The sequence below is a fragment of the Pygocentrus nattereri genome, chromosome 26 (genome assembly GCF_015220715.1).
Source record: "Pygocentrus nattereri isolate fPygNat1 chromosome 26, fPygNat1.pri, whole genome shotgun sequence".
Taxonomy (NCBI): Eukaryota; Metazoa; Chordata; class Actinopteri; order Characiformes; family Serrasalmidae; genus Pygocentrus; species Pygocentrus nattereri.
The window spans coordinates 31,066,456-31,082,505 of NC_051236.1; the positions used below are offsets into that span (position 1 = coordinate 31,066,456).

At 38.9% G+C, this 16,050-nt stretch overlaps 1 protein-coding gene across 5 annotated transcripts in view; it reads right to left on the bottom strand.

The window, feature by feature from the left end:
- The window catches only part of szt2 (SZT2 subunit of KICSTOR complex), a 152,215-nt gene that overhangs the window by 103,350 nt on the left and 32,815 nt on the right, over positions 1–16,050 (bottom strand). For 4 of the 5 annotated variants that reach the window (XM_037535140.1, XM_037535137.1, XM_037535136.1 and 1 more), the window contains exons 27-36: positions 14,840–14,887; positions 11,663–11,790; positions 8,597–8,861; positions 6,295–6,466; positions 5,701–5,793; positions 5,456–5,534; positions 3,342–3,650; positions 2,632–2,770; positions 1,182–1,298; positions 466–535 (exon numbers count right to left, since the gene is read on the bottom strand). In XM_037535140.1, the coding sequence (XP_037391037.1) occupies positions 466–535; positions 1,182–1,298; positions 2,632–2,770; positions 3,342–3,650; positions 5,456–5,534; positions 5,701–5,793; positions 6,295–6,466; positions 8,597–8,861; positions 11,663–11,790; positions 14,840–14,887 (1,420 nt within the window). The remainder of the gene's footprint in view (positions 1–465; positions 536–1,181; positions 1,299–2,631; positions 2,771–3,341; positions 3,651–5,455; positions 5,535–5,700; positions 5,794–6,294; positions 6,467–8,596; positions 8,862–11,662; positions 11,791–14,839; positions 14,888–16,050) is intronic. The other variant, XM_037535139.1, reaches the window with a different exon arrangement.

Below are 16,050 nucleotides of genomic sequence, written 5' to 3' on the forward strand. Positions count from 1 at the left end.
GACCTAACATAAAAAAGCTGAAAAGTGGCTAGCAATGGGGACTAAGCAGTGTTTGTACTAAGGAAAACAGGACAAATTTGGTAGTAGCACCCCTGCCCTGTAGTACAGCACAGTATACATATACATATACCCCTAGACTGGATGCTATACTGTATACTACAATGAAGCGTAGCATGCAGTGCACAGGATATACCACTGCATCATGCTATATGTAGTATGCCATTTCTAATGCCCCCTTTACAGTGCATTATGAAGTGTTTTTTAAATGAGACATAAAAGCCACGCTGCCTCCTGCACTCCCTGTAGTATGCATCGGTAAGAATGACTGGGTGGATCATAAACATTACAGAGCACTACAAAGTGATTTTAGTTTAATGCAAACAACAAGTCGTGAAAGGTTATCAGTATCATTTTTATTTTAAAGGCAAAGTGCAGAAGTACAATAGCATAGAGACTTTAACTCACCTCATCCATGGTAGCTAACACAGCCTGTTTCTGAGGCACTGGAAGTTTGGAAAGAGGATCTCCCGTAATTCTGCACAAGAAAAAATTCAAAATGACACAGTTATTGCCTAAACTCCAGCACGTGCTTGGGGCTTGCTTCATTAGTTTTGCATGGAATCAACAAAGCTAATGTCGCTAATAAGCAATGGTAGGTTATGATCACCAATTTGCCCCAAACAACTTGGAGCTGTTAAATGATCTAATCTGATTATTTTGTAAAAATCTAAGTTTGCTTGTTTTTTTTTTGCCACTAGCATGTTTTTTTTCTGGCTTGATGCTTGAACATCAGTCAATTATTATTAGATATTAAATTTCCCACTTACAACTTAAGACAATGTTGAATAACATAGGCTATAATTAAAATTTCAGCTCTTGCAATTTAAAATGGCACTTTTTTAATTACCGTTTTAATATTAAAATGACCAAATGCTCAGCCCTACCATTAAACACAAAAAAGTATGTTTGTCTGTCTTTTTGTAGTAAGAAATGAAAAACACTAAACGTGTGCCAGTTGTTTGACTGCATTTGGGACAAAATGTAATGCAGAAAATTGTAATTTTTTTTTTTTGCTAGATAGAAAGAGATGGAGATTGACAATAATCTGGGACATCCTGTATTTTTTTGCCAGCATGTACATAATCTGGTTTTCGTTTTGTTTTTTTAAAAACACAACTCACCCATCCATACCAAACCCACACAGGCCATCCAGATTCTCCATGAGTTCCTCATCAGAGCGGTAGGAAGATGGCAGGCCTGGAGAACGGTTCATAGACACACTGCTCTCAGAGGCGTACCTGCACACACAGACACATAAGTGCAGAGAATCTTAAATACTCTGAAGTTTTAGTTACAGATAGGCTTCTGTAAGGTTATGACCACCAATTCGCAATAATGTTGGGGCAGTCGTGGGCTGGAGGTTAGGGATCTGGCCCACGCAGACACTGTGACCGGAAGGTTGCTGGTTCAATCCCCAGGGCCGACAGTCCATGACTGAGGTGTCCTTGAGCAAGACACCTAACCCCCAACTGCTCCCCGGGCACCGTGGATAGGGCTGCCCACCGCTCCGGGCAAGTGTGCTCACTAAATAAAAGTGGCCAAAGTGGCTGATTAGCCATCGTGTTGCCCAGGTACAGTATGTTTGATTAGTAGCTGACACTGGTTGTACTGTCAAAGCGACACACTACAATACTAAGTGTACACCCATACTCATACACAACGCATGAGTGGGTAATTGGGAGAGTACTGTACTCCTGTACAGGCATTAATGTGTAATTGCTGTACTGTTTAAGGTGGAATTCAAATTTAAATAAGAAACTAACATTAACTCAAGATGTTAGAGTATTACATTCAGTGTGATGGGACTTTTTTGCAACATTTTTTTTCATGCGTGAATCTTGAGGCTGTCATGATTCAATTGGACCTGCTAAACTGCCCCTTGGTGTGAGGGTGTGAGTGACTGTCTTGTGTCTGTCTGTCTGCCCTGCGATGGACTGGCGACCTGTCCAGGGTGTATCCTGCCTTCTTGGACATCTGGGATAGGGTCCAGCACCCCCTACGACCCTGACGGAGAAGCGGCTTAGAAAATGGATGGATGGATGGATGGATGGATGGAGTAATGATCTGTGTGTGTGTGTGTGTGTGTGTGTGTGTGTGTGTGTGCGTGCGTGTGTGTATGTAGTAGGAGAAACACAGAGTCTGGGGTTGACTGGTCTTTTGTTGGTATAAGTAGCAAAGACACTTGTTCTTCTAGTGCACACGCTAGATTAGCTAAAACAATTAGCTAAATAGCCAACAAACACAACAGCATTACTCAGCACGCAGTTAGAAGTTAGAACTTTTTCATTTTCATAAGCCCTATGATATTTCAAAGAATGCTTTCACTGCTTTCTTTTATTCACATTTATTTGCCTCAATGCAACACACCCAATTCACACTCTTTTAGCAGACTGTGAAAAATTATTGTAGTCCTAAATAATTACAGTCATGTTAAAGAATTGTGATAATCTCAAATACCTGCAATTAGGTGACAGCTACATTTCTGAACTCAAAGTCTTTCCAAATGAAGAGTTTATCAGAAAGCATAGATTTCACTGCAGAAATACTTTTTTTTAATGGCAAAATACTCACCTGGTATGGTGAGGGTCATGGGGCATGACCTCTATTTCTAGAGGTAACGTCAAAACAAAGATGTCCAAAGTGACCGACAGCTCATTTAGATCCACAGACTGAAGAGATTCTGCATTCTCCAGACAGCTGATCAACTCACCTGCACAAATATACCGAGCACAAAATAATGTTACAGCAAAACATGTTTTGGTATGTAACTGTTTTTCTAACGGAGACTCTCTACAGCATTTCTTGCACAACTGTCAAAGCACCTTTAACACTGAAAAATATGTACACATTTTCAGCAACATATGCTGCCCTCCAGACAAAATCTTTTTAAAAGGTGCCCATGCTTTTTACAACATAATAGTGCCAATCCACATTCTGTTACAATAGTATGCCTGCATATAAACCTGCCTCATAAAAACAGCATATACTCAGAAAAAACAATACATTTAATCATTTAAAACATAGTATATCTTGTTTTTCAACTTAATACATCAAATAGAATTTATTGACAACTGTTCTTTTGTTTTTATTAGCATTTCAGATACTGCGCCAACTTTACTGGAATTATGGTAAACTCTTGTGTACAGTTTGTACATCACTCTACAGCAGCAGTCATTATGTTAGTAGCAAACAGAGTGCTTTTTTAACACCAATACAAAATGACTGTCAAAACAGCACATAGTGAACATAACATAATGTAGGATACTGCCTTGACCACTTACCCAGACATGTGGGCAGCGTCCTCATGGGCATGGAGCCATGACTGCTCTTAAGATTGACTGAGCAAACCAGGTGGACAAACAGAGGGGGCATTTCAGGCTGAGGTCCAGACGGCTCCAGCAGGGAGTCTCCCTCTAGGATGCTGAAAGAGTCCTCGTCCTGATTCACTGTGTTTGAATCCGAGAGAGACTCGTCCTCTGTCCCCTCCTCCACTCCCTCACCTTCATCTGCTTTTTCATTCCCTTGTTCTTGATACTCCACTTCCAAATCTGTGTCGCTCTCTGATACAATACAGCAGCCAGACACATTCTCTGCAAATTGTAAAGAACACAAGACACACAGGCAGATCTAGGCAGTTCATCTATTAAAGTGATAGCTTAGGCCTAGTAAAAACCAAATTAAATCTAATTTCCACATAACAGATTTTTATGGCCACCAATCAGCATGTTGTAAACTGCATGCCTAAATCATCACATAAACCACATCCAACACATTTCTTCCATTTTTCTTTTTTCCCCCCAGAGGTCCACTTAAGATGTTGATCTGAGTTTATGATCCAAAAACAGTTGTTTTTGTAACTGTGCCTTTAACATTACGCCTCACTCAAAAAGCAGTCTGGGATAAAACGTTTTATGTAATGTAAAATTATATAATTGTATAAAACACTTGAATGGGTGGTGCTAAACTGCCATAGGCTGAATCGGCGGTTCTGAGGTAGAGTTTCCATGTGTGGAGATTTTAGGTATTTCATCAAACTCATTCACTACTTTAAAAAAGGGTATGGGGCCCTTTACATAATCTAAAATGAACTTGCTTTTGTGGTTCCTGACATTCTATCTATACTGTTATAAAAATGGACAAAGGCAAATGCCACATTGGTTTAAAAAAAAAAAAAAGGGAATATCAGCTAATTAATTTGCTAATAGTGGTTCAAGGTAAAGTGTGTCCAAGCATTTATTTCCATTCATTTAAGGACAGTCGTATGTATTACAGTAAGGAAAGACCTATAAATTCCATTTGGCTCAAATAATGCACAAAAATGTGTTTTTTCAGGTTTTCATTCTACACATGCGCATCTCCACATCGAGACTTTTCCCACTTGCTGGTTTACCCACAAGCCAATTGCTTTTTTTTAACCAAGGGGTAGGGCTTTCCCCCAATAAACAGATGTCAGGTTAAGTGCTACAAGCTTTCTCATTCATTTTTCAACCATACAGAGAACACCTGGTATGTGTTAACATTGTTGAATGGAATGCAGAACCAAATTTCACAATCATGAGTTCCACCTGGAAACCTTAGGCTGTAAGCTGTTAGCAATTTAGCAGCAGCAGTCCACAGGGAGCCTTGCGGTGCATCTCATTTAAAGGACCTTTGCTAAGTAGAGTGCATCCTTTTTAGTGTTCTTAGCAGCCGTATTCTGCAAAGGAGCCTTCCTTTGCTTTTATAGTGCCAAATGATACAGGATTCAAAATAACAGCATCATAATCTCTGACCCCCAATCAGCTGTGAGGCTGAAGTTTGCGGTGTTTGACCTGGTAGCCAGACTATAGGAAGGCCGCTATGGAGGTGAATAAAAAGATGTTCTTTTTTGTTTAATTAAAAAAAATCTGAAATTAAACAAATTAAACACTATTTATCCCTATCCACATCCAGCAGCATTTTTGTGCCAGTGAAGATACAGAACAAAGCCTTTCACATTTTCTGTGTTATCTCTGCTCCTAACTTCAAAATCACTACTGAAGTTGAACCATCACCGCCAAAATTGTTTACCGTTAGTGACTTTCCCCGTCACGTGCAACTGACACACACTACAGGCTATTCCTACCTCAGGGGGGGACTATACAACATTAGTAGGAACAAACTGTAACTTACACTAATACTGTCTGAACAAAAAAAAAGAAACATAGCCTCATATATTTGGGTGTTTCTGTTGCTGTTTTCCTACTGTACCAAACATTGAACCAAACTGTGACTTCTGTGTACTGTTACATCCCCACTAGATAGTGAGCTAGTTAATATGCTTATTTAGCACAACAGTGGTACAATAATGTATAATTTAGGTTCTCTCTCTCTCTCTCACTCTCTCTCTCACACTCGCACGTCATTATGCTCTCACCATCCTCTGTAGCCAGTTCGGCCTCAGATACTTCACAGTCTTCACTGGGCCTTCTCTCTCCCTCTCCATCTGATTCCACCTGGGGGTAGAGGTGGTATGAGGAAAAAAAAAGAAACAATTTTTGAGCCTCTGTGTTGACCACTGGAAATCTGTAAGCCCTATTTTTGCTGGGATGGTAAGTCATCTCTGAAACAAAACTGAGGACAAAATAAAAATCCAGCAATAAAATAACCTGCTGAACACACCTCTTTCTTGGAAGACTGGGGGCAGTAGAAGAAATAGTGTGAGTTGGAAGGAACAGCTTTGAAATACTGAGCGCCAATATCCATGAACTTGTCCTGTAAAAGAAGAAAATCAGTGCCTTTACATGTATAAAGTAATCAGATAACTGAGGGTTTACAGTCAATAATAAGATTCCTTTCTAAATACATGACACACACTACTGTCCAAAGGTTTTAAAGCCCTTGGATGTATTAAACACAAGAACATATTAAATGACAAATAACATACTGTAATTAGGTATTTACAGTTTCTCCTTGATACATCATATGTCTCGAGATTTGATCAGCACTTTTAAAATGCAAGACATTCTATGTTAATTTTAAAGTCTGAAATTGTTTTTACAGCTTTTTACATTATTATGGTATCATATGCAATGCTCTGTTGATCATTGAGGACACATATAACATTAAAAAACATTTCAGATTAATGGTATGCTGTTTTCATTACCAATTAAACAATCTAGCAATAATATTCCCATTATTGCTGTACATGCAAACACTCATTTACATAATTCATGGGGGTAAGCTCTGAGTCTCTTAGAATTTTATATAGGATACCTGTATGATTTTATGCAGGTTAGGGTACACCTCACACTTCTGCTGAGAGTGCAGGAGGGACAGAGGGAATTCTGGGATTCTGTGGGACTTAGGTTCATCCAAAGCCAGGGGGGACGTGGGTGTAGAGACATTTCCCTTAGACTCTGTTTCACTTATGTCCTCCAGATCAACACTAAATAGAGGACATTCAACAGACATTGGCACAAGTACAAATCAGTGATGCAGAAATGATGGAAAGTAATGTTGATACTACTACAATACTGACAGATGGCAATAAGTGATATTTGCAAGATATGTTCCAAGATAAATTAAAAGGTTTTTGGTACAAAAACCTACTTATACATAAACTTATTTGTAGCTGTCATTTTATCATTCACATATATGATTCAACAGAATCAATCCCAAATCATCACTACCAAATGTATAGACAGGTTACAGGTTAAAGCAAAAGAAACAAAGTTTCTTAGGAAGTTGCTGGACCACGACAACTGCTCAACATTGTGATGTCTATCAACAATCGACATTGGACAAGGGCATTATCTATCGGCCTAACCCTTGTATTAACTGCAAACACTGTCAGGCTAACGCATAGGAGCTGTACACATAAACAGTTTGACTGCATTAGTCAGTCATCAATCAATGCCAGTTATAATAACAGTGTGGTCACTACAACCAAGAGCTTCACTGCACACCATGGCTATATTTTATCTGTCAGGACGCTTTATTAACCACCAGTGTAAAAGCGCTTGAACTATAAGCACCACCATTGTCACTGCATTGTCACTGTGGTATGTCCACAATATAGAGGCTGTGTCAAGCGTGCTGTAGAGTCTACACATAGTATTCGACAGACAAGTCTCAGGAGCTGTAATGGAGGAATAGAACACCATTCTTCCAGAAGATATTCCTTTAATTGGTTTTGATGACAGTGGAGGAGAATGCTGTCTAACATGTCGGTCTAAAATTCCCAATATGAAGTTTTGAATTAGGTTGAGATCTGGTGCCTGCGAAGGCCAAAACATATGACTTACATGATGGGGCACTGTCATCTTGAGACAATTCCAATCCGGAAAGAAATCTTATGAATTACAGTAACTTTGTAATGATTTGCAGAAAAATTGGACTCAAACCATGCAACTCACTGGGTTAAGCATTTAAGCCTGTACTGTTCTCCTGGTATACACCACACATGTACTCGCTCACGTGTGGAAAATATGGTGAAGACTCCAAATGCATTATTTTGCATGTATTTTCTACATTTGTGGAGCCCAGTGCTTGTGGTTTTCACACCACTGAACTCTCAAATGGTCATTCATCTTTGTAATGGGGAGTTTACGCACTCCAAATCTATTATAAAATCCCTCTTTCATTCTGACACAGTCTGGTCACGTCCTGCATTGACATTCTCAACCCCTCAAAAACAGCTGCCCTTCTGTTTTTCCTCACATATCACACAAATGCACAAGCTTCATGCTGACTGAATATGTGCTTTTGACCACAATTTCAAACCTATTTACTGATGTTTTTTCCCAACATATCTAAACGCAGATGTCATTTTAGTCACTGTTGCCTTTGGAACACTAGCCAGTTGATCAGACTTAATTACTGAAGCTCCTGAAATCTGTGTACCAATAATGAACCCTCTGCAAAGTCATTTAAATCTTCCTGTGCTATATTTATGCAAGCCACAGAGCATAATAGGGTATTAATTGCTTTATCATATCATGCACTATAGCGGCCTAAAAGCATCTGCACTCATTATGTTTATCCACCAAGTTCTTAAGGTTTTTGCTTTTATTTGACACACGTCTACATTTCACTTCCAGGTATTAACTGGGCTCTGTGAACTGGCACATTGAATTTGAATGGAAACGATGAATGATAAAGTGAGAGGTTTATTTCAATTCCTATATGGTTTAGCCAATAGCGAGGCAAATCATCAAAATGAAAGCAGATATTCTGCAATAACCCCTAATCAATTATTTCATTTTGAATACAGTGTGCTGGAACAAAAATGTCTTTGTGTGAATATTTCATGATGAATGGGCCAACAGAAATTAATAAAGATCACTTCAACAAATAAAAAAAACTTTGTCCTTTAAAGTTTCAGTTGAAGGAGGAAAGGGACTATATATAAATAAATAAATAAATATATATATATATATATATATATATATATATATATATATATATATATATATATATACACATATACATATATATATATATATATATATATATATATATATATATATATAAGAATTTACGTTATGCAGCCATGTCCTGTAAGTTCAGTCGGTACCTGGATGATGTGGCTAATGTCGCTCGGTCGACTCCATCATCTTCGCCACCACCGATGATAAAGGTGGCCGCCAAGCCAGGAATTTTCCTGGCGTTTTCTGGACCGCGGGGTTCATGGCGCTCGCGGAATGCGCGAACATGTCCACAAAGTGTCTGCAAGAAGGAAGTGATGTCGATTTCCTGCAGAGACTCCTCACAGTAATCCATGGCTGTCAGAACGTCCTGAGAGCTGATGCTGTATGACTGTTGGAGACTGCGGTACACACCTGGAGGCCAGAGCAAACACACATGCTCACATACACAGGACAATAAGGACACAAAGTGTCACTGATGCAAGGCACCACATGTAGTCCAACTGCTAATTTTTTGCTTTGTTTATTTGGTTGTTTTTTGCAGACATTACCATAACCCAGCTGACTTATGTAGGTTGGGGTAGAATAATGTAAGAATATGAAATTCTTTAAAATGTACATTTATTAATGTTGAACATATAAATGTATTTATCCAAAAATAAGTATGTTTTAAACATTGTAGCATCATGTTCAGTTTCACAAGTTTAGAAGAGTTGTGGACATCTAAAAGTCATACAGACAGCATTACAGTCAGAAAAAATGTGGGCATCAGCTACACTGCTGTGTATGATCCACATGTACAACAGACACTAACATGCCACTACTACATCAGTGCTGAGAATGATCCACTACCCAAATAACACCTGTTCTGTGTGGTCCCGTGAAAGTCCTTAACATTAAAGAACAAAGTGAAAGTAGGGTAGCAAAGTATACAGAGAAACAGTTGGACCACAAACTACAAAGTGCTCCTTATACTGCAAATGAAGCTGAAAAAATGGACAAAAAGTATAGATACAAGGAGGTGCACTTAATGAAGTGGCTGGTCATACATGCAATACATAGCATGTCATGTTATAATGTGCCTGTGTATTTTATTGTGACCTCCTCTCCCTTCTGTCATTTCCCAAGATACCTTTGAAAAACATATACATTGCAGCTAAGCTGCATCAGTGCAACCTTGAGTACGTGGAAAAGCTCTGATAAGTTGAGGGCCAAGCGAAATTCAATAAACTGCCTTCATAGAAACTATAAAACAGAGCTGGAGTAGGACCTATAAGAAGATGTTAGAAAACTAAAAAGTTACATTATAGTGTTTCTGTAACATTTACTATACCACGCGTCTAAAAGCATCCAGACAACCATTTCAAATGAGCAAGTTTAGTAAGATGCTCCAAGGTACACCCATTGCTGACAGAGACGTCGGATTGTCCACAAACAGCTGTTGAAAACTGTACAGTCATTGAGGTGGAATGTATCCAAATAATCAATGTGGCTGAATGTAATCAAATCTTTAGAGCAACGTTCTTTCCAGAAGAGTAGAGGTTGTTAAGGGTTGAGAAAGTTCCTATTAATACAACCCCAATTCCAATGAAGTTGGGACGTTGTGTAAAACAGAAATAAAAACAGAATCCGATGATTTGCAAAACCTTTTCAACCTATAATTCAACTGAATACACTACAAAGACACAATATTTAATGATCAAACGGATAAACTTTACTCTTTTTTGCAAATATTCACTCATTTTGAATTTGACGCCTGTAACACGTTCCAAAGAAGTTGGGACAGGGGCGTGTTTACCGCTGTGTTACATCACCTTTCCTTTTAACACTCAATAAGCGCTTGGGAACTGAGGACACTGATTGTTGAAGCTTTGTAGGTGGAATTCTTTCCCATTCTTGCTTGATGTACAGCTTCAGTTGCTCAGCAGTCCGGGGTCTCCGCTGTCGTATTTTTGCGCTTCATAATATGCCACACATTTTCAATGGGAGACGGTCTGGACTGCAGGCAGGCCAGTCTAGTACCCGCACTCTTTTACTATGAAGCCACGCTGTTGTAACACGTGCAGAATGTGGCTCGGCATCGTCTTGCTGAAATAAGCAGGACGTCCCTGAAAAAGACGCTGCTTGGATGGCAGCAGATGTTGCTCCAAAACCTGTATGTACCTTTCAGCATTAATGGTGCCTTCACAGATGTGCAAGTTACCCCTGCCATGGGCACTAACAGCCCCCCACACCATCAGAGATGCTGGCTTTTGAACTTTGCGCTGATAACAAACCGGACAGTCCTTTTCCTCTTTGGCCCGGAGGACACGACGTCCATGATTTCCAAAACCAATTTGAAATGTGGACGCGTCAGACCACAGGACACTTTTCCACTTTGCGTCAGTCCATCTCAGATGAGCTTGGGCCCAGAGAAGCCGGCGGCGTTTCTGGGTGGTGTTGATATGTGGCTTCGCTTTGCATCGCAGAGTTTTAACTTGCATTTGTTGGTGTTCCTGAGCCCATGTGGGAATATCCGTTACAGAATGATGTCGGTTTTTAATGCAGTGCCGCCTGAGGGATCGAAGGTCACGGCATTCAGTGTTGGTTTTCTGCCTTGCCGCTTACTTGCAGAGATTTCTCCAGATTCTCTGAATCTTTTGATGATATTATGGACTGTAGATGATGAAATTCCTTGCAATTGCACGTTGAGAAATGTTGTTCTTAAACTGTTGGACTATTTGCTCACGCAGTTGTTCACATCCTTGCTTGTGAACGCCTGAGCCTTTGAGGGACGCTCCCTTTATACCCATCATGACACTCACCTGTTTCCAATTAACCTGTTCACCTGTGGAATCTTCCAAGCAGGTGTTTTTTGAGCATTCCTCAACTTTCCCAGTCTTTTGTTGCCCCTGTCCCAGCTTCTTTGGAACGTGTTGCAGGCATCAAATCCAAAAAGAGTGAATATTTGCAAAAAACAATAAAGTTTATCCTTTTGAACATAATATCTTGTCTTTGTAGTGTATTCAATTAAATATCGGTTGAAAAGGATTTGCAAATCATCGGATTCTGTTTTTATTTATGTTTTACACAACGTCCCAACTTCATTGGAATTGGGGTTGTACATTTGATTTCAGAAGAGGCATGAGCCCAAACTTTGGGACAGATATTGTGGCTACTAGTACCAACCATTAATAGATATTATTAGCCAACAACACTTTGTGTGTATGTATTACCTCTGACATAACTCTGATAATAGTGTTCCTGCAACAGACTGCAATAGTTGGCCAGCTCCTTTTGCTTGTGAGGATGAGCTGTCAAATCTGTCCATGAAGAGGCGCTACTGCGCTCCTGAGAGAGAGACCTAAAACAAAAACAACACCACCAACTACTGTTAATGAAACTACTTTCAAGCCCTCCAGTCCTTAATGCACATTATTCAGGGAGGATACAAAAAGGTAAGTGTAAATTTAACAGAACAAACTTCACAACAGATCAGCTCTTTCAGGATTTTCAGTAAATAACTATAGCCTGTGATGCTGCCTCAAGCCAAGTCAAACTCTGACTCTAACAGCCATGTATTTAGATTTGGTTTGGCAACTATATAAGCTGGTGAGCGAAGACCACAACTATTACTAAACTTTGTTGAGCCATGTTCGAAAGTATTAAAAACTACACAATATGCACACAACTCAACTGAATTCTGTGTTAATTCGCCACAGATTGTATTTTACATGATAATTGTAGACTTAACAGTTAAAAAGCACTACATGTTGACATAGTTGATATGTACGTGTGCACTGCAGGTGGTGATCATAGTAGTCTAGAGCTGTTGGCAGAGAAACTAGGTAAAGAAAGCTCAATACAGCAAGGTGTCCAGAGGTGTCCTGCAAGGCGGTTCCAGAGCATCTGGTAAAATTCTTAAGCCAAAGCAAAGCAATACATGAAATAAGAAACAAATCCATAACAATATAATTGTACATAATGTCTGACAGAGGAAATTCAGAAACCGTAAGGAAAACAGAAAAAGGTTTGGAAACAGTGGCTTAAAGTGGAATAAAAAGGAGGATAAAATTAGGTAATGTGCCATTTTATAAAGACCAAAAGGCAAGCCAGCCTGGTTGTCCCAAACTAAGGTACAGGTGAGGATGACAGTCACTTAGCACTCCACCAAAAGAGTATGGAAAATATTCTGAGATAAGAGTGAAAAATTCCAGTGATCAAACTTCAAACTTACTAGGGATGTAGCCAAAACATTTACAGTAGGGTGGCCAGGTTAAACCCTGTGAATTTATTGGTGTGGCAAAAAAGAAATTAAAAAAAAAAAAATTCTCCTGTGTGTACAAGTACAAAAAACTAAACGGTGGTGAATTTACTCAACACTACTGCTAAAACTAAACTGAACAAAAAATTATTTAATGCATTTTATTTGTTCCTGAAAAAATTATGTACACATTTTAATCAAGTAAATTAAATGCATCACTTCCCAGTGTACTAAGGTACAACCCCAATTCCAAAAAAGCTGGGATGCTGCGTAAAATGTAAATAATTGTAAATAAAAACAGAATGCAAGCCCACACCCATATGTACTTAGCTTTAGAAGTAATTAGTGAATATGGCAAATGGTTATAGCTGAGTAATTTTGGATGCTTAAGCAGATCTGACCTTTGCCTACTTCAAATAATGTGGCTGACACAGTGCAGTACAAACAAACGTGCTGGGCAAGCTATTAATGTGGTCATAATTCTGTGTAAATTAAAAAGCATTATTGGCCAGTTAACCACATTTTAAATTCTGTGTTTACTTTTTACTTTGGAAGAAAGTGTTTCTGTACCTGTTTTTGATAGAGTTCTGTAAAATAGCTGACTGCTAACTGCCCTGATGACAGATTTTCACCATAAACATTACCATTCACAAAGGGTAGGCAGTAAAACTTTTCTCTGTTGTCTGACTTATTGATAATGGCTGACTGTGTCACTTCACATAACTGGGGTCATCAAGTCTCAGGCTTTGGTGGCACTGGCTACCACTTGGCTATGCCTGATGTAGTCAATCAAGCAAGACTTATTTGGTGTCGAAAGTTTGCTTCTGTAGCTTTGCAGCTACAAGGCTTATGTAGCTTACAAGTACTGGAATCTCATAATCCACCATCTAGCATCATGTACACTACATGCCCAAATCATCACACATTTGCCTCAACTTGTGTCGAGTTGTTAGGAAACCTCAAACAGACCTTGTTTCTGACAATATATGGAAAGTGGTTATCTACAATGATGTACTAAGAATGCACACCTCAAACACCAAAAATGTCTTGCCTGATCAACTACATTTGAGCTAAGGAGAAATTGGTGCAGATTAAATTTTTGGATGAACAATGCCTTTAAGATAAACTCAAAACTGCTTCTGCTGTATCAGTGCACAATGCACATTCGTAGTTTGCAGTCATTCCACTCTCTAGATGATCCAGAGAAATACTGCAGGTAGGCAAGCAGATATACAGAGGAGGCCAGTTTCAACAGGATAGGAGGTCTTCAGGAGATGCTGCAATTACAGACGGCATTCGTATGTTTCACCTCATGTGTGTACAAACACCAAGAACAAGACAGCCATTGTTCTTCTGCAAAGTAGTCAAATGGGTGGAGTGACATTTATTATATTGAGGGTTTTAGACCTCATAGCCTATTGTACTGTCTGTAAGCTGCAATAGCCAGACTGCACTGACTCTTCTCCAGAGAGAGAGGGATTGAGAGAAAGAGAGGAGAATCCTTTAAAGTGACACTTTAGCAAAAAATCAAATAAAAAAATTTTCCACCAACCCCATATTTAGATAATCCGCCATGACATTAGGTATCCACAGTCTGCATCTAATGAAAGTGGTATGTAAAATCTAGAGCACTCCCGGTTAAATGGCATGTTTTGTCAATTTTCTAAGTGAAAATAAAGTTAACATATCCTTTACAGGGAACACACTTCTGCACACTGTAATGCACAATTGCTGTTTAGTTGCTGAATTGAACATTTCAGAAAGAAAAAAAAAAAAACATAAAATGTAGCTATTGCAAAAAAAAATAAATATGGCAAATTTTATATTCCTTGTAGAAGACATGTCAACAAAAATGAAATCTGATGGGGGGGGATTCAGCATATGACTAGATCACAGCAATTTCCAGACATTTGTCTCAAATATCTTATTGATAGCATATTATACACCGTCAGAAGCAACAAAAGCAATACCAAACATCGGCTGATCAACTACGTTTGGGGTATGGGAACAATTCCGTAAATTTGATTTATTGCTTTAGAAGTTCCCAAAACTTCCTGTAATCTGTAAACCAACCCTTGTCCCAGGAATCTGGGACAGCACAGTGCCCTTTGCCTTTAGGGTAGCAGCTGGAAGCAGTAAGCAATGCTACCTGAACTTCAGCTGCTGATTGAGCTCCCACGACTCTGCATCCTGAGGTCTATCCTCATTCAAAGAAAAACAGCACATTAGGACACACTTCAATAACTGCACAGTGATCTAAACCTGCACAAGCCTGAAGTCTAGGTCACTGAAGAACGTCTTAATGGAAAGTTAATCTGTTGAAAATCGATTCCAGAGTATAGCCCTATTGGAACTGGACTGGTTTTACCAGTGCTGGTTCTGTAATGTAATGCAATTTGTAAGCGATTTGGGCCAATTTATTAGATCTGTTAAATTCCCACAAACAGCCCGGACTGAGAGGTCACAATTGTTTATATCAGCTACAGGCTCCACACTCAATAATATTCTGAATTAGCATGGTTTGTTATTGGTTATTCCATACTAACCCATCTAAAACTTGGTAAATCACATACTGGATTTTTATGAAAACTTTTAAGCAAATGTTTAATATAAGCAACTATGTAAAACATACAAACTGTGCTAGAAAGATATTTTCAGTAGTTTTAAATAATTGTTTTGTTGGGTCACAGATATGAAACATTGCATTTAGCAGTTTACATAATCACATGTGACTGGAGCTGAGGAAAGGCCATACACACCACATTTATTAGTCAACACTGTTAGAACTGCACCTTGCAGATTTGTACTAGAGTAAAATCACATATGTCAATCTTGGTAATCACTTATCTTACATTTTTCAGTGATACATCCCAGATTGATGTCCCTCATTAATCCCCATTGTTGAAATGCACATATATCCCACAGAACAAACAAAGTGGTGGTTTACACCTAACAGAATGTGGTTTATTGGCTCTTTTAAAGGAATTTAATAGATCTAATGTACCACAACAGTTGCACTATGTCATAATTCATTTTTTCATGAGCATTTTCTACCTTTATTTATCCCTTTGAATTAAACTGGCCCTTTTTTTGCCGGGCCTTTAAGACAACTGAAACTGTCTTAAATTTAACACAAATAGGCAGGCTTATCTGCTGTAGGCTGCATGTGGTGTTTTTGAGATGTCAACAAAAACACTTCATTTCCTATTTGTGCAGCTTAATTTCCATGTAGGGACCTCGAAAAAGTATAAATACTACAATAAACCAAAAGGTGAGGAAAAATTGGTCTTCTGTGGTATGGACTCTTAATTACAGAACCTCCTCAGGCAAAACTAATCCAGCTCCAATAAGGCTTATGTG